This window comes from Hermetia illucens, chromosome 4 (assembly GCF_905115235.1).
Source record: "Hermetia illucens chromosome 4, iHerIll2.2.curated.20191125, whole genome shotgun sequence".
In the NCBI taxonomy this organism is placed as follows: Eukaryota; Metazoa; Arthropoda; class Insecta; order Diptera; family Stratiomyidae; genus Hermetia; species Hermetia illucens.
In genome coordinates, this window is record NC_051852.1 from 112,284,211 (window position 1) to 112,310,344 (window position 26,134).

Here is a 26,134-nt window from a genome sequence, read left to right on the forward strand (position 1 = left end):
GGTTGTTGTCAGCCAACAGAGCCTATTTCAGCTTACAAAAACTGTTTCGCTCGAAACTTCCCACCATAGGGTCGAAGCTCTTACTATGCAAGACAATGATCTTGCCAGTCCTCATGTATTCCTCGGAAACTTGGGTTCTTAGCAAAAAGAACTGCGAACTCTTGGCCGCGTTCGAGAGAAGAATCCTCCGAAAAATTGTTAGCCCCTTACATGAGAATGGACGATTCCGTAGCCTACACAATGACGAAATCTATGAGCGATACCATAACCGTCCGGTTGTGGATAAAATCTGGCTAAATAGGTTACGGTGGGCGGATCACTTAATCCTCATGGATGAGGATGATCCCACCCGGAAAGTCTATAAGGGCAATATCTGTGGTAGAAAAAGAAGACGAGGCAGATCCTGCCTGAGATGGAGCGATGGCGAAGGTCAGAACGCCAGAGAGCTTTTAGGGATATCGAATTGGTGGACCTCAGCGCAAAATCAGGATGTCTGGAGTTCCTTATTAAAGCGGGCGGTTATTGCGCCGATGATGATGATATTGCTACAAATCCAACACATTCCTTCATATTTTTCTAAACTACAAGATATGCGTACATATTATAGACATAGATACTATTCTCACCCTAAACAAATAAACTGCTTATTACTGACGCAACATGGTACCGCAACCAGCTGTGTCATCCTGTAAGCGGTCTAGCCAGCCGTACGTGTCAGTGGGACGTCCATGATTCTCTCCGCATGGGCGATACGGCGACCCCGGTAAGGTTGTAGCTGGTCGGTTGAGGTGAATGGTACCTGCGGGATACGGAATCCGACACGCCAGTTCGCTGCATTCCTGAGACAGGTTAACCATGGGTTAGGGAGGTAGCGCGCCTTAAACTAAGGGAAACACCTAAGTTAGTACAACTGAAAAGACGGACGGACACTAGTTTAAGCTAACTCAGGAGACGCGCAAGTTGGACTTCTCCTGAAGGTTTACGGAACTTTCGGCCACTGCTTGCTAATGATAGGCAGGCAGTTTAAAGACGCGAAAGGACGGCTGCTGGAATAGGACTTCTCATGGAGCACGGGGGTAGCGGGACGCAAAATGCTAGCAATTGCCACGGCTGTGGCTGGTCAAATGGATGCGAACAACGAAATACCAGCACCAACAATAGAGGGCTTGAAAAGCCCAACGCCGGCGGTTTTTGGGAACGAACGAACCGGCACCCGACCGACGATGGCTAGCGATCGTATTGCCTCGGCTGCAGGTGTCCAGGAGGACACCTGCATTTGCCGCACTGGGTGAAAATTTAATTGAGCTCTGCGAGCTCATAAAGGATGGGAAGAACATCCACCAAAATATTAGGCCTATGATCAGAGGTATCATCATATGGCAGAGCCCAGGAAGGAGAGACGGAGAGAGCCAGAAGTGATCGTCATTTCCAGAAAGGGGGAAGCAACTTATGCCGACATCCTTAAGCAAGTTAAGTCGGATCCAGAGCTTAGGGATCTAGGAAACAGCGTCAATCGAATTACGCGGTCACAGAAGAGAGACCTCATGACAAAACAGCGGAGAAATCCCTCGGTCAGGTGGAAAAATCCCTTGGCAACCAGGCTGAAGTAAGCGCCCGACGCCAGGAGGTAACTATCGAGTGCAAGGACATCGATGAGGTTACCACGAAGGAGGATATCCGTGCAGTACTGGAAAAGGTGTTCGAGTTTCCGGGACTATAGGAGTCGGCAGTCAAATCGGTGCGAAAGGCTTATGGGGGAACCAGACTGCAGTTATCAGCCTGCCAGCAAAGACAGTGTCTAAACTACTAGCGGCGAGCAGAGTGAAGATAGGCTGGGTCAACTGCCGGCTCAGAGAGCGAATGGACATGAAGAGATGCTTCAGGTGCCTAAACTTTGGGCACATAGCCGCACCATGCACCACGATAGATCAAAGCGGTGCAGAAAGTGCGGAAGAGATGGACGTATCGCCAAGGAGTGCACAGCTGACCCGAAATGCGTGCTGTGCGAAGGAAAGGAGGACATCGACAACCGACATATTTCTGGCAGAAGCAGATGTCCAGTGTTCAGGAGAGCGCTAAATACAAGGCCCAAATGAGATTGATACAAATCAATTTGAACAACAGACCATCCGAGAGAAGGGAATGGACGTTGCCATTACTTGTAACGCAACTTCGGTAGTGGTGTCTGGACCAGGGGCCAAACCGGTTAAGCAGCGATATGGGCATGCGACGAGCAAGCCTTCCGGAAGCTGGTTTCGAGAGAGTAAAGTTGGGCGGGATTCATGTTTACAACTGTTACACTCCTCCTAGCGAAAATCATAGCAAATGACTTCAATGCCGGGCCTGTGAGTGGAGTGCCGAAGGACAAACGAGAGTTGTTGGGAACTCTTTTATGTTCAGAGGGAGAGGCCTGGGCTCTATCGTAGACCTCACGTACTTAAGCACCGCTTTGACGAGAGGAACCACCTGGTATATCATTGAGCATTACACCCAAAGCGACCACCAGGCGATCTTCATTAAAGTCGCTGGTGGGCCAAGCGGCGTGTTGAATGCTCGCAGGAAGCGACTCAGGATGCCAGGCTAGACGACGAGACGTTCGAGCAGGGTACGTTCTCTGAAGCTGTGGCGGGCTAGGACGACCTGAATGGCACGGCAACCGAAATGGCGTCGAGAATCACGCGATGGGTGACCGAATCATGCGACGACGCTATGCCGCGGAGGCGAGAGTTTGCAAGCAAAGAGCCAAACTATTGGTGGAATAGTGAAATAGCGGAGCTAAGATCGGCATGCCATCGAGCAAGACGATGAGCAGTTCTAGCGATCCAGGGACCCGTTGCATGGCAAAATGAAGGAGGCCATTCGTAGGAGCAAAGGAGATTACTTTAGGCGATCGTGTGTGGATGGCAACATAAACCCCTGAGGCATGGCCTACAGGCTAGTTGTGAAGACGTTATAGGGGCAAAGGTCGCCCCAAGTAATCTGTCCACGGCTTCTACGAAAAATTGTAACCACGTTCTTGTCTCACCATACGGGAAGCAAGTATCAAACAGAGGCCCAATTTGAGGTGGATGTAATACCCCGCGTTACTAAAGAGCAACTATGAGGGGTCTGCGGAAGGATGGGCGATGGCAAGACTCCAGGTTTGGATAGCATCCCTAATAAAGCGCTGAAGCTGGCGATGGGGACCAGACCTGATTGATTCATAAATACCTTCGAGGCGTGTATGGCGGAAGGCGTATTTCCTCCACGCCTGTGAAAAAACTGCAAAGGCCACCACGGCCCTTGCCAGGATGATACCGAACGTAGGTGGGCAAAAACAAGGCAATAAAATCGAGGTAGATTAATTCTGCCTATCGTCTGATTGCGCTGAGGGTATGCAGCGCATTTCGAACTAGTTCGGATGATGCGGTGTTCGTAATCGCAGAGATGGTCCCTATTAGCCTATTAGCGGAAGAGATGCGATCCCTGTAAAGGCGGAGGCTGGCGGGTCCATCAGGAGCGAAAACAGATCACCGGCGAACTGCATAAGAGGCGTCGCATAGACTCTGGCAACGACGGTGGAACGAGTCGTCGAAGGGTCGTTGGACATACAACCTTATTCCTGATATTAGGGAATGGCTTGACCGACGAGAGGTCCCGGAGCATGTGCGGTTTAAGTGCCCGAGATTCCGGGAGGAGAGAAGAAGCCTGAGCGAGGCCCTGGAATTCGGCGTGTGCTCCCAAAACTTAATCCGGGAAATGCTCGGGTCTTCGGAAAGTTGTCACCAGTGGGATTTGTATCGTGATTTGACGTCGGATTCCAGTCGACTCAGCTGTTAATGTTTATCTGAGTCAAATCAGCCTAATAATCTCGGGCGAGTGCAATGCTGACCACATTGCCTCCTGCAGGGTTCTGTGATCCTGTAGTGTACCGTTACGGTTTTGAATGAAGTGCTGTAACACATTTCAAGGCCCTGATCCAATATGTCGTGATTATTATTATTAAACTTCATTCGCAACCCATATATACCTGCATACACACATTTCTGTCTGCAGTAATTGATATTGATATTCAAATGACCCAAAAAATGTTTCTTTGTGACTTTCATATCAACTGACTTTGTTGTGATATTGACGAATTGTATGGGATGATGACGTCCTTCACGTTGTATAATGCAGGCCTGTAAACACGAAACCTTAAATAATCAAAAATTACGAGAAGAGCAAAATAATTAAGCAGGTGTCATGGAAGTACATACACGGCAAGATACTGAAATCACTCTAGAATCCGTGTCAGCAATGGTAAGTCAAATTAATCCTGATTTTTACCCATTTGCTTATATCTATTTTATCCTGAAGACCGCTAAACAAACAAAGCAGTCCGAATCACAGAATACAGCACATAGAACCTTAATATTTCCCATCATGAAAATTTTTAATTAATGGTCATGATTAATCTCTATCAAATTACAAACATTGAATTATTCTTAAACAAGTATGTAAATAGAGTACCACGTAGGATCTATAATCTAATTAATACTGATTCCTAGTTGGATTCTCAATTCTATACTTAAATATCTCAAAAATAAACACCATCAAGCTCAACGTTAGTCCAAACACCAGGACCATTAAAACTCCCAAAATATCAGGGATACCTAGAGCTCGTGGCTCATTCGTTTTACGGTTTTCCCGTTTAATTGCAATTTGCAGTTGCACCTGCACGTTCGAATACCGATTTACCGCCTGAAAAAAAATTAGCGCAGATTAAACTACTCCGGATTTCACTCTATAAGTCTATAAACTACATTTTGTTCCATTACGCTCTGAATTCCACTTTGCTGAACCCGCAGAATAAAACTGTTAAAATGCTCTATCAACGGCCAAGTCTTGAAGGACATCAGCAGACAATATTCGTAGTAGATGTCATGAAGCATTCGCTGAAGATGTTGCATAGTTTCCGTGGTTATATAGTCGCCTGCTGCAAAATGACCTATAATGGAAATGTGGTATCATTCAAAAAAATGAATAGCGTTAAGTTGTCGAGTTGAAGGAAACATGTCCTGCAATCAATTACAATTGTAATTCACCCACAGTAACAAATAAACCGCAATTTAATCTGCTCGGAATAGATCCTTAATAAATAAAGACGGAAACAGTCACCAAAAATAAGTCTTCCGTTCAGGCCCAGATTCATTACAGCAGGCAAGCCCACCTGTACCTTAATAACAATGGCATTGTGAATCCAGCTATCCTTGTTGTTCGAAAAGTCTGAACCAGACCCTTGCGTATAGATTGAGGTACTTCGCTGCCCCCTATTACAGCCTATTGGCGTATTGCATGGATGGGACATTAAGTTCATTTATGTGCAAAATCGAGCCTTAGTATCGAGGTTGAGGACATAATGCCCGGGCCCTTCCTCAGGGTTTGTTTTTAGCAGGAAGGGTTTCGAGGTTTGGAAAACAATTCCATGCCAGTTTAGATCTGGTTTAGGTGTTCGGATGGCCTTTAATTCCACCTAACTGCCAGAGAGCCCGGCAAGCAGTACTATGTTGGCCTACGAATTGTAACGTTTTGAGCCTCAGATTCACTCCAGGTACCTGCACCCAAATCCGTGCCTCTGTCTTAAATCCATCTGCGCAGCACAGTACGTGATTCGCAAGATTCTCCTAATAATCGTGTCTTCCTAATTATCGTAATCTTTGAAAAAAATACAAACTTGCCCTTGTTAATTACTCGAAATGCCTATTTCAATTTAAAAACAGGAATTTCTCATTATAAGCATGCTAATTTCCTCAGCATACCCTTGGGCGACTCATTTACGAGTATGAGTGTGTCGATAACAAGATTCCACATTAGCAGTAATTGACATGACGAGCAATCTCTATTGATATTAGGAATGGTAGAAGTTCCACCGTGATCGGTAATAGATAACCTAACTCCCATGGCACCTTATATTACAGGTGATTTATACGGAGCACTGCTTTACCAAGAAAACCATTAACAAAAGTCAACAAGAATGAGCTAAAAGACAGGTGTGTTCGATATCCACAACACCTATTAAAATAGGTTTATCACTAGAGATATTCCAGGACCAGGAATAGGAACCAATCAGATGAAACACATCAATTCTAATATCCTTCCTTATACCAAAACCAACGAAGACGGAGAAAAAACCAGTCGAGGCTGGTTCAGCTGTAAATCTTCATTGGCATTGCGCTGGTGCATAACATGAACTGCCATGTTAGCGAGTGGGCTATTTGCATGGAGACGCCCAAACTCAAACCCAAAGCAGAAAAGGAAGTTATGTTTGTCTGCTAAAACATTCACTGAAGAAAAATTTCTAGAGGTGTGGTTAGAACAGCCTAATAAGGCAGCACCTCAGGAGACAAAGTACAGCATAAAAGGAAGGTGCGCATTGCAATTGACTTGAAACCAAGTGACAAGCCACTCATAGAACACTAGGTAGGAGCGACCAAGTCGGAAAAGTGGATCCTACAAGGCAGCCCGCAAAAACCTCAAAGTCGTTTACGAGCAGGGGCCAACATAAACCCGCGAAAGTTGCCTATCAAATTGTAATAGGGCTATTTAACGGCCGTTCGCCTCCGCAGATTACGTACCTCACGTTATTCCTGAAAATTATCCAGGAGTTATTCCCCAGTGAGAAATGTATACTAACATTTTTCAGAGGTCTCTGAATGCGACCGACAATCATCAGAGACGAGCTGCAGAGCAGTAGGAGGCAACAAAAACTGGACGACATAGCGAATAAGGTGCCTAAGCTCATTAACAATCCAGACCAGAAAAGTTGTTCGAAATGTGCATGTCTGAAAGAATATTACCCGCATCACGAAAGCGGTTGAATGTTACTTCCGGTTCTTAAGACTAATAAATCCCCAAACGTATCATGCTCCTTTGAAACCATATGCTCTCAAGACACAATAGAGAACACGTTAAAGTGATTAATCCTTAATGGGGAGGCCAAGTAACTTTCATGCGAAGGAATTAATGCTCTGAAGGCTAAATTCGAGTAAAATGAGTTGACACTTGCAATGGAATAAAAGTGATCTTTACCACGGAACGCTGTAAGAAAAATTACTTTTACATCGGAACAAAATTAAACCCTACTGTTGCGATATGCAAATAGTCCAACTATCAAGCACCATAATTTTTAGGAAACAATGACCAACGCAATTGTTTAAAGGGATTAAAAAGGAGGATCTCCACCTTCACTTTTCCCCCCGGGGTAGGGTTAAAACTGCAAACTTTGCCACGATGACATAGGGAACCCACTTGAGAGCAGTAACTTCTTAAAGTTGAGAGCGACTACCACGAGCATTTTTCGGGGTTGAAGATTGGGGACCTTCTCTCTGCCCATATACTCCTCCCTCTGGAGAATAGCCGAAAATTCAAGTTTTAGCGAAATTTATACCTACCATATGATAGACGCTCGATAGAAAATCCAAACTTGCCAGTTAAGCCTCGCTGGTAGAGGTCCTCTCTAGATAAGTTGCGAAAATTTCGCACCAACGTTTTCTCCACGAACTAGAAAAACGCAAAACAAGGAGTTAAGAAAGTAATAACCGAAATACGATACTACACGCGTATTCTACCACCTAAAAATCTATACTTAGTACCTGTTCAGTCCCATCTATCGAATTCACCCACGCTTCTGAAGTGGCACCCCAGAGTTGCTGCTTTTCTGCCAGTTGTTCTTTTGTGTCGATTGCCTCTTCATAACTGGAATCAAAGGCTTATCTCAAAACAATTATGACCACCCGAACAGCTGGACTTCTGATGTCCATAGCTGTTCCTAACTTTTTCCTTGTACTTACTTGGGAATTGTTAAGAAACTTGAAAGACCACTCCCATAAGTGTTGATAACTACCAATCCAACAATAAAACAACAAAAAATTGAAACTTTTTCAGGAACAGTTTTGAAGGGAATTCTTGTAGATTGTCCCAGACAAATGCGAAATGTTGTTGTCAGTCCATGAAAGAAGTGAGCAATTTGATTTGAAACAGAATGATAAGATAGTCCTAGAGTGACGGAAATTGCCAAAAATGCTACTAATATCGCTCCATCCATATCCATAGCTCGAAGGAAAAAGGAGCTAATGGGAGCCGCCAGCTTACTGCTCTCCTGAAAATGAAAAGAGCATTGAACTCGTTCAGAACGGCCGCAATCTTTCTAAATAAAAAGAAATTGTGTGGAGTTGCCTCATATTTTAGCAGGTATGTATATATGGTAAGTTCATTTGGAGATTTGTACGAACGCCACACATGGCAAGGGCTACACACCTATCCAACGATAACCGGATACCGATTGTTGCGCCGTTTATGTTGATGATTCACTCCTTGGTGGGGTATAGTGCATCAACCATGCCTACGCGCATCGCTCGTGGTTACCTGAAATGTAGCCCGCGATACAATTGTCGCCCCTCCTTAAAGTATGGCCTATCCACTGCCACTTCCTTGTTTCGATCCCAGTACGTACGAGTGGCAACATCTAGTTCTGAACCACCGTCCGCAAAATCCACACTTCCTAGATATGAAAATTAATCGACGCTCTTGATGCTGTGCCCATTAGTTCGAAAGTGCGTTGACCTGTCAAACGGCGAACCATGGTTTTGTTGGTGTTTATCCCAGTCCAGCTCTACTTGCCTCTCTTCCGAAATCAAGAGCCAATTGGACAAGGTCCATGGCCCGGTGAGAGAGCAAGTATATGTCATCAGCGTAGTGGAGGTGTTTGAGGAGAGATGTCATTGTCCATTGAACTCCTCCACACCCTCCAGACAAGGCAGCATGAAAAGCATCATCGTTAACAAAAAGAAACAATATCGGTAACATGATGTAACCCTAGCTCCCCCCAACTCCACTTTGGGCCTCAAAATAGTCTGAAATTTTTACTCTTCTTCTGTTTCTTCAGCCTTTGCCCCGTTCACAGGCGGGATCGGCTCGTCGTGATCGGTTTCGCCATTTGGCTCTATCGAACGCCTGATCTGGATGCAATCTCGAGGCTTTTAAATCTCCATCCAGTGTATCAACCCGCCGTTGTTTAGGCCTGCCTTTTGGTCGTCTCTGAGATTTTAGCTCTGATAATAGCTATTAGTTTCTCCGCAATGCCGCTCCTAAGTAGAGCACTCCAGATATATTCCCTGTCCACGTTATCGAAAGCTTTCTCGAAATCGATGACCAAGTGCAGCAAACATCTAAAGTCTGTGCAGTGTTCCAAAACGATCCGTAGGGTACTCATGTGGTCAAGGCAGGATAATCCCAATCGGAAACCAACCTTCTCTCTGTCGACCAAGCTTTCGAGATGTGCTTTCATGCGTTCCAGAATTACTGAAACTATTGCTTTTGCAACGGCAGAGAGCACGCAGATACGCCTCCAACTATCACACTCAAAACAGGTCCCCTTTTTTGGGATCTTGAGGATCATTCCCTTCTTCCACTCTGTGGGAGAGGCCTCGGATTCCCAAGATTTCTGTAGCAATAGAAGTGGCAGAGCAGCAGTAATTGCAGGTCCAGCGATGAAGAACTCTGCGGGAGCTGGTCAAGTCCTGCGGCCTTATTTCTTTTGAGTGCATTAATGGAGGAAATGATTTCTTCTCTGCTTGGAGGAACAGTCCGTAACTGGTTGTTACGGTGGCTAGCCATTTCATCCACAAGAGAAAAAATTTTACCGGATTTGATACGGATCTTTCTACCTCGCCAGTTGTTTCGGGATGAAAAGTCGACAGTTGATGCCCTTCACAGTAACATCGAAAAATTTGCGACCACATGCAAGCTCATTCGCGATTCGGTATACGAGTATATTCCTGAAATGATTGCGATTTGCAATATGTATCTTCCGCTTGTCTGTCCAGTGCAATAGCAAATTACCTCTTGTACACTGCGGGATTTCGCTCGGTATCAGAGTTCGAGCGCGTCACACCTGCCATCGCCCGCAGCGGTCAATAGAGTCTTCAACCCCTGCCGTTCATTGATCCTCTTCTACGAGGTACCAATATTGGCGGTTTTTTGATACAAGAAAGCGGATTTCTATCGATAAATGAAGTACGACAGTAGTGAGCATATTGGTTACTGTACAATGAAATGTTACAAACTCGTGTAAGAGCACAGAACTGATTACATCGTGGAAAGCGTTGAAAAGAAGCTTGATTTTCCGTATGACCCATCCCTTTCTCCATACGTTTAACAGCCCGGGCTTGAAAGCGCGCACAAAGGGAGAAAATTCTGATTACCAGGGCAAACTACGATGCAGTGATAATTGGAAACAAATATACACCGGAAGAGAGGAGTGTTGTTAAAAGGCATCAAGTTGGCGTACAGTAAGACCCAAGATAAAAGTGTCGAATGGAATGAAACCCAATATAAGTGATTTCCATTCAAAATATTGAACAGATAAAGCTGAGGAAGAGGCTGCGAAAATAGTTGAACGAATCAGTTCCTCGCAAGAAAGTTGAACAAGTTAAGGGACAGACTTAAATTGCTGGTGAAACGCACATAATTCGAATATGAGTGGACCAACAAGGATGATGCGAAAGTTCGTAGAAAGGTAGCACCTAAGGTGCCATAAGAGGAGGATGTGATCGAATTAGAAAATCGTCTCCAGCGAACGTGGCGGATCATATGCTGACATTCTTGGAAAAGTAAAATCAAATTAAGAACTCACCAACTTTGGGGAAAACGTTAGCGTACTACGCGGTACTTCTATCTTCCGATTGCAACTAAAAAATCCGTGAATTTAGTCTCGTGAATTCTTGAGCAAACTGAATTTTTTCTTAAGACAAGCAGAAGGCATAGGGGCTAGCGTACAAAAAATCAATATGAAGTGCAAAGATATAAGTAAAGTCACTACGAAGGAGACTTTTCTCGAGGCATTGGAACAGGAGTTCACGAAAAGATGGCGGTTGCCGTGGTCTTAGAGCAAAAGTTCGATATTAGCAAATGTCAGGAATTAACGGAAAAGCCACTACGAAAAGCCTACCGCAGGGCACTGAAGTGTACAGAAGCGACATTTCAGATGACCAAATGCTAGTCCAACCAAGGTTGGAAAACCGAACAGCGGGCCACATCAGTGGAAATTGTGACACCAACCCAAACTTCAAGTTACACAGTAAAAAGGGAGGGATGGGCAATCAGCATATTACAAGCAAAAACAGGCACCGGATGCACAGAGGAACCCTACTAGGTTTACACAAACCGTCGTCACCCACCGAAAAGGGAGACAGAATTTCCTACGCAGAGAATCAATATAAAAGACACCAATGTCACCAGAGTTAGCGAATCATATCGGAATCACGCTGATGGCATTTAGGCTAAAAATCAAACAGACCAAAGGACATGGGCTTGTGGAAACCAAGCAATTTAGAAATTCAGAACTGTCAGATTTCGTAAAAGTGAATGTAAAAGGAATATACAACTACTAGGGTTCATTTATGTAACAACCAACCCTAAAAGAGAGCGCACTTCTCCAACAACTAAATAAGGATGCCGAAATAAACGCTCGGAATGGGGATTATAGTAATGAGAAATCTGCAAAGACTACCGCAGGAGACGTGACCATGCCTTTTTAAGGAAATTGTTGCCACCCTGTTTCCTCACCACAAAAATAATGAAGAGCAAGCGGTGCTCCAGTCTAACGAGTACGTGATGCCTCCAATTAGTAAATGGAAATTCCAATACGGGTATATGGGTCGACCAGCAACAATAAATCCTCACATTTGAATGACATTCCCAACAAAGATTAGCCTTCAAGGCATGCCTAAAAGAATAATCCCTCATCAGTGATAAAAGCAAAAGTTGATAATGCTCCTCGCCCATCTGCTTCATGGATACAGTGGGAAAAATAGTAAAGAGTATAACCTACAATATATTGGTCCCCATCACCGAAAGCGGCAATGGCCTGTCGGAGTACCACTATGTGTTTCGGTGTGTTCGATCCAGTTGCGCCCAGTACAAAGCCGTACTAACGTTGATTTCCAAAAACACATGCAACTGTACCAACTGGACCTGGATTAAAATTACATTGTCTGAAATAGATGCTCCTAGATACTTGACGAGTCTGATTGAAAATTGTCTTTCGTAGATAACTCTATGTTAAGAAATGCATAGCTCCAAAGAGTACATCGTTACACTGGTAGTACCGCTAAGCTTGATACCAGGCTTCTGCTCTGGAATATTGTGCGTAATGAATGTCCTGGAAAAGACTACAATTGCCGATTTTGTATATAATCTGTCCTTATTTGTTACAGCGAAGCACAGAGAGTGAAGTGGCCTACTATACAGAAGTAGTGAGAGCATTGAAACTGTGGCTTTAAAAGTCTGGGATGATACGGACTGATAAGAAACCAGACGCTGTATTGATCACGAATTTTAGAAAGAAAAAATGTTAAGCTGGCTACCAGCTACCTGCAGATGAGGGTAGAAGGAAGCAGCGGTAGGGTATGCCTGCCTGCAAGCAACTGATACTGTGGCACTAGCTACAAGAATATTGTCGAATTTTGCCGACCCAAAGTCAAAGATTGCTTATAGGTAGAATGGTGCCAGCCACTAGCTGCATTGCCTGTAGAGGCGGCATTAAAGTGTATGCTGTGGTGATGGGTGTTATCCGGCATACTGGCACAAAAAATGAGTGTTCTGTATTATACAAGATGTGTTGATGGTTGCCCAGAACGTACAAATTTTGCAAAGTCGGATTTGCAAGGTCACTCATGTTTCAAATGGAACGGGGAAGGGTCGATTGACGCGCAGGTTCATGCCTAACAAATCGAGGCGGCTTTAACAGAGCCACATACCATATTACTCCATTGCGGACAAGGCGAGCTGGTTACTGTAAAAAGGATCTTCATCGCTTTGGATTAAATAATTGGCCGGTTGTGAGATCTGCAAGCTAGAAACAAACCCCGAATGAGACGATATTCAAGCCCCACAATAGTAAAAATACAAAATAATAATATGCAATGCAAACCAACCTCGCGACGTGGACAATACACCCCCTCCACCCAATATCAATTAAGTATGTCTCTCCAAAAGTGACTCCACTAAGATTACCTTACTTTCCACCTCAAAAACAAAATGCTGCTCTCGGGTTGCATAAATATCTGTAGAAAACGATTGTCCTAGAAGTCTGGTAAGCAGATGTAACTGCTTTATTTTGAGAATCCCAACACTTCAGATTAAACAATGTCGAATAAGGCTTGACCAACAATACCTAAGGTTCCATGGGATCTAATACCCCATTGACATGTTTGCCAAACCTCAACAAACCAATTGCGAAATCAAACGTATAGATAAAACGCTTGACTTGGGTAGGTTTGCAAGCGTTTTTGACCAATCCGATAGAACTTCGGTTTTTTGAACACATCAAAGGGAATTTGCTTGCTTGTTTTGAAAACACTTGCAAGCGTGATAGCGTAGATAGCGATGTTTGGTCCACCAAACATTTATGGAGGCTTAGAGTTTAAGGCAATTGCCAAACTTATGGAGTTGGCATTAGGTGTACAATTTTTAAAAATTAAATTTTCAGCATTGAAATTCGAGGGAATAGGGTTAATAGTCATCGGATCAATTACTTCAAAACGTTAATATTTGCCATTCAAGGGTTCGTGATCAGAAACTTCGTTAACATAGTCGAAAGAGGAGTAGATATCGCAATAGTATCCTCTGATAAAGCATGTCTAGCCAGTCATGAATCCCAAACTATACTAAACTTCTGGACCACAATCAGATGAATTTTGTAGCGAACCAACTAATTGATTGAGTGCCGTATCATTATCGTCAGCTTATTAGATCTACTTTAGTAAAATACTTTTATTCCACTTTAAATATATTTATTCTTTTATTAGTTTAAGAACTTTAATTAGATTTGATTATAAACTGTGCAGTTGTACGAAAATTTACTTTTGCTTCAGAAATATTTGAAAATCCTATTGCAGACTGGGGGGGGGGGGGGGGGGGGGGGGGGTTAAATTGGAAGGTAGTTCAATTTTCCTCTCTGCGTTATCGATCATTACATGGCTAAAGATTTACCATTCCTCAAGTTAGTTGCCATTATTCACCACCAAATGGGGTTTGGCGCGTCAATCACAGTTCCTTGCAAGTTTTCCCAAGAAACCTTCAACCCTTTTCTATTGTCCTGAGCCACTTGCTTCAAAAAAAGCCCACTCACCGCCCGCTCTGAAATAGTGGATTCCATTACATGGCATACCCAGTAATAGAGTTGTGGTCATTTCTTAATGTTAGACCCATCCATTACCACTTCCGCGTCATCCCAATTAACATGTCTAACCATACACCGATATTGTTTACTGATCATAATTGTAGTGGGGCGGAGTACTCCGATAATACCGCGAAGGCAAGTGTTAAGCTTCTTCAACTTTGTGGTGATGACCAGGTGGCTAGATCTAGAAAGAAGCGAAGACGGTTCAAGCGCTATTGATACATAAAGTGACATTAAATTCGGTGCCATGATTGACAAGAACAACGTCACCCTTCGTTGTTGTGCCCATTGATGCAAATGGAAAAAAATGCGACGACCCGTCAGACTAAGAAGGTTGTTTTCATTGGTGTCTATGAGATTCCGACCCTGCTTGCCTCCACCTCCAGAATTATTTTAACTTCCATCCAGACCCTTTAATGTCAAATTCAAACCGAGTGCCTTTCTTCGAAATTTTGACTATCATCGTCTATTTGCCAAGAATGAATACAGATTTCTAATCTGTAAATTGTAGTGGCGACGGTAAATACTTCCCCATGAAGACCTAAAGCTCAACGACTTTACCAACCTTGAGTTCATTAATAATCGAGATTATTTAACTTTTGTTTAGAGGAACAATCTATCTCCGCATATAACAGTGACCAACCGTTTCATCCTTGAGGTGAGGAACTTCACTAGATTATATCGGTTAACCATTGCGAAGGGCTCCTTTGACCTCATAAGCTACTCTTTATCGTAGCTGAGCAACCGACTTAACATTCTTGATCATCTCCGCAATGAGCTAGGTCATAGAAACAAGCAAAAGAGAGCACTTCTGATGTTGGCACAGTATTCATCATCCTCAAATTATTCAAGATATGTTTCATTCTGACGGACAAGTAATTCTCCTAGTACTGAACAAGCTTAACTAGTCAAGCCATTACCCCCTGCGAGTGATGGAGATGCAATACGCAAGGGAAGGAACCTGACTCCAGAAGGCAACTCCTGATATCCGATGAACCCATTTAGGAACTAGCTTTTTTTTCAAAACCGACACCAAAATCCTTCTATTGAGCTCATCCAAAACACAACTCCACTCTCAATTGCAGTGTTGCTAATCTAATTCAAGTAAAGTCCCCTTTATAAACCAGCTGACCCTATTGCAACTTCTATAATGGAACAAGTCAGCAGTGGATTCTTCGAATTCTTACCACAAAACTTAACAGCTAAAAATCATACTTACTTGGGGACTGGCACCACTGCAGTTATACCAGTTCTAGAAATAACTGACGAATACTGGAAATATGGGTAATATGAGTACCTTAAAAGAGTTCCATTGATTGGCAATAAGTTAATCAACAACACTTTTAAAGCTTTACCATAAATACAGTGCACATGCTATGACTTCAACTTTTCTTTCCACAAGGTTCCCGAGAAGACCAGTCCCGGTAAAATTTGGGTAAGCATCTCCCCATTCAGCAGCTTCTTCTGTAATTAATTTGAAAAAGTAATTGATTATAGTTAATTGGGGCATAATCTGCTTGTTACCGATAAATAGATGCAAAGTACAATTATGTTTTTTGCAAAAGGATAACATCAAGGCGCCCTCAGTTCCATCCAGATAAGTTCCGTTGTTGTCGCTTCCCTCAACTGTCTCGACGTTCTCTCCTTCCTTATGGTCCTAAATATGAAAATATATTGTTTGTAAATATATCATGTAGATATTTGTCCAGTATATATGTATGTCCATATATACTAGAGAGAACTTGGGAAACTAATTATTTTTACAGAATAATAAGTTTTGGACAAATTGAACCCTTTAATTGAAGAAAAACTATAAATTAACCAAAGGCATGGATCCATTTCAATCTGGCTAATAGAAACAAAATCAAAATTATTTTTAATAAAAAAATATATGATACTGGTGGTGTTTTCACTTAATATATTAATCACGAACCTGAAAGTGGAAGTGAAGCTTTGGTCTACCCAACTCGTGCCATGTTACATACTTACTTTACAAAAGGAATATTTTAGGCCCATCAAGGCTCAGCAGGTCTAGTTAGTCTAGGTTAATACCAATACTAATAATTTATGATACTCTAGTCTGATCTAGACAACTTGGTAATATTGGTGTCAGGGTATGCTTCCCTCCATTATCAGTGAAATTATAAAAAGCACATGGGGAAACGTGTGCCTGTGAGCTCCAAGATGTAGATCCAAAAGATATCCGGATTCCATTTACCACAGGTAACCGGCAAAAATTGTTCCTTTCCTTCCCTTTAAACTAACTGAGTATGAACTTAGATCCAAAGTTAAATTGAAAACTGAACAAGGAACTAAGGGTTAACACTGCCTCTATAGCCTTTAGTGCCTGCAAGAAGACCCTCACGAAAAAATTGGGTCACTAATCAAGGACGGTTTTTTGTATGTACAAGTGTGTCCCATCCTTACGTGCAATTCTATTTTCGAGAAATACAACAGAACCAAGCTTAATAGAATCTCTTTCAAGGGTCACCTGCAGTTTCGAGTGGGTCGCTCACAGTGCTGGCAGTGACGTCATCGAGTTGCCCGAGTAAGTAGTTCTGGCACCCTAGCTGGCAGTATACCTGTGTTCTATGTAGTAGCCTTGGGAAAGTCTTTCGATGAAGAGCGAGTGACCCGTATACGTCGCCCACAGCTTTCTGCCGACATCGATGGGCCTAATCCCCCGCGACACTGGTTGGGTAGTTCGCATTGAACCGGTATTAGTAGACCGCGCCACCCCGAGGAAACGCAGATCATTCCGGATCAGCTAATCGCAAGTCAGACCACAGGGAACTGGGATACGAGGATACGCCCGTTATTGACTGTGTCAGCCCCCACCCTTGCACACAATATGCTAATAAGATTTTTGTAGAGGACAAAAACTATAAAATTCACAACATCAATTAATTACCAGAGAAGGAGGGAGAGTAAACTGGGGTATGGGCCTAGCACAAAAATTGGTCGCTAGCCGCAACGCTCAGTGAAAAAGGATGGGCATGAATTAAAACCCTATCCGGAAGGGTCAAGTGGTTAGAGCGCTGAACTGTTGTAGTGGAAGGTCGCGGTTAAAATCTCAATGGTAGCAGAGGGTTTTGTTATCGTAACTGGATGTCGGATAACAGCCCACTCTGCTGAGAATGAGTACCTGAGTCTCAGAGTAATAATCTGGGGCGAGCGCGACGCTGACCACATTGCCTCTTACTGTGTACTGTAGGGTACCGTTACGGCCTTGAACGACGTGCTCTAACACACTTCAAGCCCCTGATCCAATATGGATTGTTGCGCCAGCGATTTTTATTATTATGGATTAAAACACTCGATAAGACACCGAGATGCAAACGAACAAATAAACAGGAAATTCCCAAAGTGATCCGTCCGCCAGTTCGGGTACGGCAGCTCGAGTACCCTGCAGATTTCTTGTTCAGAGAAAAAAACTCAGGAGAAAATCGCTTGAACTGAGCAGGTAACTTGGGACGTAAGTGGGAGTGCAGTCCACTGTTTTCGCTACAACCGAAAAGGAAAGGTTTATCATAAAATGCGCGGCAGGGGTGTGTGTATGGTGGGGGAGAAGCTACAGCTTCTGAGCACTCAGGCCGTGTTGGCCCATTGTACTCACATTCGCGGCAGGGGTAAAGCACATTCGATCGGGAGATGTTGCTCTAGGAAAATGTCAACAAAGACGTGAAAACCGAGTCGATGGAACTGTAAGAACCCCTGGATAGCATTCCCTTCTATAGGCGGACATGTGCAGCGATGAAATGCGCGAAAAGCTTCCCATTGAGAACACCCTAAGCGCCAAATGGTAAATTAACAATGGGAAAGGCTTAGAAACGAAGGGAGACCAAGATATTGACAGAAGTTCTCAACAGAAGAGAGTGAAGAAGAAGTGCCCTTCATACGGAAAGGAACAAGGGTTACAAAGTCATCGTTGAATTAGTCCCTACGACAACTAACAGGAGTACATTCTGTAAGGCGTCTAAAGGGCAACTGTGAGAGAAGGCTCTCGATTTTAGCCGAGAGCGAATCTGCCCCCTTGAAATCTAAAATCTCCACTGTCTCAAAGAAAATTGGATAGAAGTCTGTTGAAGACAGCTGTTCTCATTATCTTCCCCATTGCCTTCAACAGATCTTCCAATCCACAGTAACCGGACCATTACAGAAATGGCTCATAAGATCCACAAATTAGCCTTATCCAGATCTAGACCTAATATTTGCTTCGCATCAAAAGCCTTGTTAATATTCTTCGTTGAATTCTCTTCTCCAAGTTTGCCAAAGGTGTTCTGAAGTTAACAAACCCTATTCCACTGCTGAATAACAGTATTTATCGCAGGATATCGAAATCCAAAGTTTACATAGAGAGTTTTTCAACGTGCTCATCTGCCATCCTTTCTTCCAGACATCGCATTGCTCCCGAAAAATGATTTTCGAGCAAATCACCAACGTATTTGTCTAATCCCATTACATATGCCTATATTTTCTCATCCACAGTATCACCCCTTTTGTTACTTTGAGGCACCTGAAAACCAATTCAATCTACTCATCCACTTCTTTATCTAATCATGTAGAAATTGCCCACGATGAAATGATAGAACACAATAAATTGATATGAAAAATTATCCAATAAAAATTCACTTACTGGTTCCTTCACTACAATGTAGGGACGATATGTAAATACTCCAGTTATCAATGGTCGCCCCATGAGGTTGGTCAATTTGTTGGGGAATAAATTTGATTTATTAGAAAATGTATGGGTTCCGCCGGTGTAGGAATCCAACAGAATTAGTTCTCGTTGGTTATAGGGCCCACTGAATCTCGTAGTCCATAATCGGAAAACAGATTCAGTATTTCTTTCAATAACTAAAATATCTGGAGAGTCTGTAAAAAAGACGAAGCTACAATTGATAAGCAAGTCACGAATCAGTATCTTGGTATCTCACATATGGGTTAGATTTTGTAAAAATGAAGAAAAAAAAATTCAATAAATTTTCTAAAATATTCAATTTCTAAGTTCGTTTTGAAAAATATAGAGGCAAGAAGCTACTTTCTTTACAGACAAAATTTTCTAGCTTCCTCAACTAAAAACGAATGGCGTAATGGTTGAGGGGATAAAGCGCCATCCTCCCAATCTCGGTGCTTACGTTCAAACCCCAATGGTAAAGTGTGGCTGTGTTCGCCTTGTGTTTGTCTCGCTGCCGTGAGCTTATCACTTGCGCAGCATTGAGTATGTTGATTGCGAAAGTGAAGTACAGTAAGTCAAATCATATAAGCGGACAGTGTTAAACTTGGAGGGCCGCAGTTCTTCAACACACAAACGAAAGTAAGCGACCATCAGATGGTGATCTCCTTCGAGGCTGATATCAGCGCTTCTCTTGTTACGCTCATGCAGGAGGCAACACGTGAATCTATTGTTGATCACAATGTGGTCAATCTGATTGCTCGTACGGTGTCAGTCAGTTGAAACCACTAACCTTATGGCAAGCTTTGTGTCACCAATGACGAGACGGTAAAAACTCCAAAAATCCAAAATCCTCCCAACATTATCGTTATGGTCACCAAAACTGTTCTTCCCCGTCACATGTTCGAGCAAATTATTTCAATAACTCACCTTGGAATTCAGATCACCCATCACGTACCTGATTTCACCTTTTTGAAGACTCTTCTAAATTGCTCCACTTTTCAAAAGTCTTCATTGGTACATAGAACTGTAAAATTATGATTTCCTCATCCTGGACCGCAATCTTAGCCAGAATCTTGTCCCAGGTCAAGAGAGCACGCCTTACCGTGTCCGCCAGAAACAATCCGATACCAAATTCGCGTCCGCTACCACTTGATTTTCCAGAGTACAAGCCATTAGTATGGCAAGAGGGAGAGGAGTACTCTCTCGCATATTCCAGAAACCAATCCTAATCCATTTTCGATAATCGATATCACCTGTCAAAAACTGTGTTGCTGTTTCAGTAGCCAGTAGCCAGTAGTCCTTTTAGTCGCCTTTTACGATAATCAGAAAAGACTTTGAGAGTATTCTTAAACAGAGCGCGATCATTGAAATAATACTTAAATCTTCCCTGCTAAACAAAGATAATAGTTAAAAGATCCTGGAACACATTATCGAACAGGTGGCAGTAAAGCCCTCCTTCCCCCTCTCTTCCGGATATCCTTGGGTGTGTGTGGTGGGGGAGGAGCTATAGCTTCTAAGCACTCAGGCCATGTTGGCCCATTGTACTCACCACCCTCATCTAATTGAATATTCTGAATAATTCGTTAATGTATCCCAGGATATCCGTTAGTGGATGTGATGCCACCCGTCGCAACTGAAGAACATCGACTCCGAAGATCTGATGCCTGATGCGTCCATAGACGGGTATTCACATAGGAAATGCTCCGTGGATTCCACTTCCTCATTACAGGAAGGACACGTACCACCTTGAATAATTCCTATTCTGAACATATGCCTAGCTGGTGAATTATGGACTGTCAGAATACACACAATACTCCTGCAAGTCCTTCTGCTTTTCGACAGGATAAACTTTGCCGTATGCATGTTCGGTTCTGGTAGGAAAAGTTTGGTGTGTCTAGCAGCATTTAGGCTCTGCCACTTGTCATTGTGAAAAGCTTGTTCATAGTTTTTGAAGACAGCCTTAGTCAATACTACTGATACTCCAATTACTGGTTCCGGTCCGGACATGGAAGAGATTGACTTCTCTTTCGCTAAACCATCCGAGATTTCATTTCCCTCTACGCCACTTTGACCAGGTACCCAAAGTAGTGTTACACTGTATTGAATCTAGAGATAGAGATCAAACGGTTTCTGCATTCCTGGACGATTTTCGAGGTGATCAAAGGACTACTGCAGATTACGATGCGCCTGCCCTTCAACCGCTCGTCAATCACCCAGTTTGCCGCCCTTAGGAACCCATAAACTCCGAAAAAATCATATTGTCGCAAAGGAAAAGCCCACACTCGTTTTCATTCGCGAGGTGAACTCCAGCTCCAGAGCCCTGTTCTGTTTCTTAGCCATCGTTGAAGAAGATGTCCATATATCCCGCCGCGCTTTTCTCTGGGACTTCACAGTTCTCTCTACACTTCAGGGTAACTTCATTCCTTCTACCAAACAGATGTATAAAGACACGAGAATAATAAACTAGATTCAGTACTCCCAATAACTCTTCCAATGCTCTCTGCCCCCCATTACCGTTGTTTTCCCATCGAATTAGTCTGTTAGCTGCTCTCATTGCAGTGTTTTGAATAAATAAATCCAGGGGCTGCAAATTGAGTAATTCACTTAGACCTGCGCCATATGTTGTGCTAATGCCACCCACAATACCCAGACACGCAGTTCTTTCCAGTGCGGCTAGTTTACAGTGAAACCTTTTTGTCTCACCTTAACCCACCACACTACGAATGCATAAACGAACATTAGATAGCATGGATCCACTTAATTAAAGCATCATCAACACCATGCGTTCTGGAGGCATCACAAAGGTTTTGAAAAGGCGCACAGTCAAACCCCCCTTCAATGTCCACAAACACCCCCATCGCGTACTCACCATTCAAAGTTGCATCCTCTATTTTTGTAACCAAAGAATGAAGAGTAGACTCACACGACTATTCACGCTGGTAAGCATGTTGGTTTTCATTAAGTGGGTGTGACCTAAGTGCGTTTCCACGAATGTGAAGCTCAACCACTCTCTCCAAACCTTTCAGCAAGATTGATTAACTGGTTTCTCTTGCGGTCTTACATCCCGTAATACCATCAATCTCTGTAGATCTGAGGTAAGGCCTATTATAAAGTATATCGCTACTTCCACTATGAATCCGCCAAAATATTTTGAAAACAAGTTCAACTCAATATCCGCTTGTATCCCGAGTAGATACTTTTGGGCTGACCAGAACCACACCATTGCACCAGATGTTTACTTTGGCCAACGAGCTACCTCACAATTTCAAAAGACCCCTCCTAACAGTCAGAGAACTATTTAAATTAAAGGAAAGAAATCCCAAAACCTGTCATTTGTTGGTTCAGAACCCAGATGCGGAAATTGTCTCTCCTCGATCTGGTCCTGGCGTCTGATGCTGCGTTCATGCGTGATGGGTCTCACGTGATTCCTTGGATGTCAGTTCGGTATTAGCAGTTGAAATTTTTGCCATGCTTCAGACCGTCAAGGTGGCTTTCAGGATGGGTGAGGAGAATGTTGTCATTCTGACTGTCTCCATACTTGTATATTACTCAGATAAACTGCTCCTGACCCCCTTTTTATGTTCTATAGTGTCCCGGGGCACGCCGGACGCCCATTAAATGAACTCGAGATAGAGGTCCGTGAGCTCTGGGTTCCCATAAGTTTCGTCTCGAACCCTCCCCTGTAGATGTTCTGAAGACAATTCGGGAATACCTCTATAGAGAGTGGGAGGATGACTTTTTGGGCACATCACTTGTCAAAGGACCATTTTTCTCTTACGTTCACGCTGCTTTACCCATAATTGAACCGGAGGCTACGCGCAAGCTTACAGTTTCCGAACAAAAATTACTGAATCGTCTTCAGACCAATCACACATATAACAAAGTTGCACTTGCATGTTTAGAGAAACTAATCTTCGAGAGTAAGGACTATGTCCGATTTCGGGTTAAGTGTAGGTGGTATAATAAATTTTTTAATCTTCATCAAATCTTTTTAAGTAGAGATCCTTGCATGATTGATGACTTTTTATATTTCTTTAAGGACGCTAGAGTCAGATTATAATACATATAGTTTCAGTTTCTTAACGGTACGACATCTCCTGCCATCCCCGTTCTTTTATTTTGCATTGATGTCTCATTACCCCTTGTCGCTTCAATGGTTCGCAATGCTTAGTAGAGTTACGGAGAAATACCTAATCCACACCGTGTCAGATACTTTTCAACTCCCTATGTTGATGCCAATTTTTTTACTTCTAGCATGAACTTAAGGGAGGTTTCCGGCTAAATTGGCAGATATTGGAACAGGATGGATTTTGAGGTCTAGATTTCGAATAGATGCATCACTGTGATTTTTTCAGATTTTACGGTTGTATAGGTTCTGAGAACGAGACCTGTTTCACTTTTTAGAGCACACATTTTGAGCCCACAAATATATCATAAATAAGATCAGTTTCGGAAAACACAAATGGAGCCCTTTCATTGGATACCCTACATAACCATATTCTGCGAAAAAAAATGTTACACCTACCTTTCGCATGTATAGGGAGCCTTCGCATGTATAGGGAGACTCAAAACAAAATGGCGCCACTCGCTGCATGTAATGGCGCACAGACCACATATTCTCCCCACATTTCGTGACTATCTACGGTTTCGTGTGGGGCAGCATGTGATAGAGTCCAAGCCTTTCATTAAATACCTCGGCGTTATGCTGGATCATCGGTCGACCTTGAAAGAATACTTCAGCTGTGCAGGCGAGAAAGCAACAAAAGTTCCCCAATATTGGAGGACCCAAACCACCGAAGTGCTACTGCTAGCCAGAGTGTGTTCATCCATTTCACTATATGCAGCACCCGTTCGGACAAAAGCCCTTAATGTTCAGGCTTATGGGAGAAAATTATCTTCAGCATTCCGAACAACATCAGACGAAGCGGATTTCGTAGTCATGGGAATGATGCCCATTGATATTTTGGCTAAGGAGATCCGAACACTATACAATTGGAAAAACGTAGTAACCATAATACCGAAGATCGCCGACAAGAAGAAAGAGCGCGCACAATCAGAGTGTGGCAGAAAAGTTGGGATAATTCTGTGGCTTTCGACGCTTTCCACCTCTATAAACAGAAAAAATATACAAACGGACAGACGAACAGATAGACATGAATCGATTTTAATAATGTTTTGTTTTACAGAAAACCTTAAAAAGCAGCAAAGTTCTTACTCTGGTAGGTCATTTCAGTCTTCCTATTACCATTAATACACAAGCTTGCATTGAACAGTCGCATTCCTGGAATTTTAACAAAAATAGTCTATCTAGATATAATGGTGACTTTCCAACGAGCATTTCTTTCATTTCTTATCTTATGGGATGCCTCAAAATCGAATCTCAAATCTAGAAGAATTTCAGCACTATGAACTTGGTTACGCTTCATCCCCAAAACCAAAAAAACCTACATTATCCTGTCTGTGTATATTTACGAACATTGTATGATATATTCCTAACCCTCTTTAAATTTACACACCATATTATTTATTAAAAATTCGTAAAGAATGGAGGTTTTCTATCTTCTCAAAAGTTTCTGATATCTGCATATTATAAGTTAAGGTCAAAGTTTACTCTAAAATTAGTTAGCTGTGATGATTAACTCTTCAAGTAGATACACAAATCTGCAGATTATATTTATTAATAAAATTAAAATCCCTGCCGAGAAAACGATATACCTTGAAAGACAGAATAGTCCATCGCATACTTCAGCGCTTCCAACTCTCTCACTATAAACACAAAGTGGTACCTTGGAAACCTTCTGTGAATTCTCCTGTATAAATCGTCATAAACTTCCAGAAAAACTGCAATGTCTTCTTCAAAAACTATGAATCCCTGAAAACGAAAAATTGCTGTTATTTCAAACAAATTGGAGCAGGTACACTGTCCCCATGAATAGACACAAAACAAACTGAAATGATACGTTTACCTGACAATAATTCTGCTCCATTCCCTGTTGTAAGTCAACTTTGAATTTCGAAACCAGCTCAACTTTCAGACTAACTACTTGGGCCATGTCCTGCCAGTGTAAGTCAGACGCAAAGTCATAGTCCCACCGAGAATTCCACAGTATGCACACCGAATAGAGTCCCAGCATGTAAACCTGCACTGAAATATGCATGAAGGGATGCATAAGAATAATAGGAGCACGTCCGAAGACCAAGCATAAGTTGGCCTGCTGGTATTGGAAATATTCAGGAAATCGAATTACCTATTTGATTGAGTAAATTCGACAAATAGCATTCAGCAATACAGATCTGATCGAGATTCGTTAAGTTCATCTGAAATTCGCAATTGGGGAAATACAATGGTAAAAGAGATACATTCAGTTCTCATGCAAATTTTAAAAAGAAAGATAATTGGCATATGTAACTAAGGGTGTCGGAAGCCTCACTCGATGCGACAAATTATTACATAGTACGCCCGGAAACTGGCAAGTCCCTGCCATTTTATGCTGATAATTATGGAATGAACTGATCAGGATTGTACGGACAGTTTCCTTTTGATATTTACAGGAAACCCACCCAACGTACAATCGCAACAACTCCATTTCATAGTTACCAGCATAAAGTTGCATTGGGAATTGGATTAGGAAACACACACAAATGCTGAAACGCAAAAATGTCACTACACTATACAGCCAACAGTCAACACCAATCCCATCCAAAACAACAAGCGTGACCTTTTCAAACCTGCCACAGTATATAGAATGCATATTGAACAGGTTAAACATATAACATATATATAACAGGATCAAGCAAATTATACCAGCTTAAATCATTGCTTCATCATCATCTTTGGTTTCCACCGACATTAAGACTCTCTATGAGCATCCCGACGAAATTTATCAGACTGACTAGGCTGATTAGGCTCTGACCAGTGTGCGAGACCAAATAAAAGGAGCAAGACCACTCTCGGGGTCAAGCAGTGTACTGCAGGATAGACTGATGCGGAACATAGCTCCCCGAGGCCAACCTACCTTTCTCTAAGGATGAGTTGTCTTTCCTCTGGGACGGTGTGTGCCTTTTCAGGGGCCAAGCCTCTCGTCTACCAAGACCGTTAGTGAGTGGTGATAGCCACACCTTGTACGAGGTGACCCTACTATTAACAAAACGCTACGGATCTAGACTGGGGAGTCGAAAAACACCTCCCCCAATCCAGGGTGTCATGCAAACCGTGCCCATTGGATAGTTTGCAGTCGGGGGTAACTGACTGT

General features: G+C 42.8%; 1 protein-coding gene across 1 annotated transcript; it reads right to left on the minus strand.

Annotated features, from left to right (window-relative positions):
* Positions 1 to 4,412: 4,412 nt before the first annotated feature.
* LOC119655012 lies at positions 4,413 to 25,846 on the minus strand. The gene is given in 13 exon segments (XM_038060682.1): positions 4,413 to 4,722; positions 4,785 to 4,969; positions 7,413 to 7,521; positions 7,614 to 7,716; positions 7,812 to 8,046; positions 8,049 to 8,119; positions 15,423 to 15,500; positions 15,559 to 15,667; positions 15,728 to 15,860; positions 18,840 to 19,078; positions 24,597 to 24,753; positions 24,848 to 25,026; positions 25,130 to 25,846. Coding segments are annotated over 13 exon segments (1,878 nt in total). The 5' UTR covers positions 25,200 to 25,846; the 3' UTR covers positions 4,413 to 4,512.
* Positions 25,847 to 26,134: the final 288 nt, after the last annotated feature.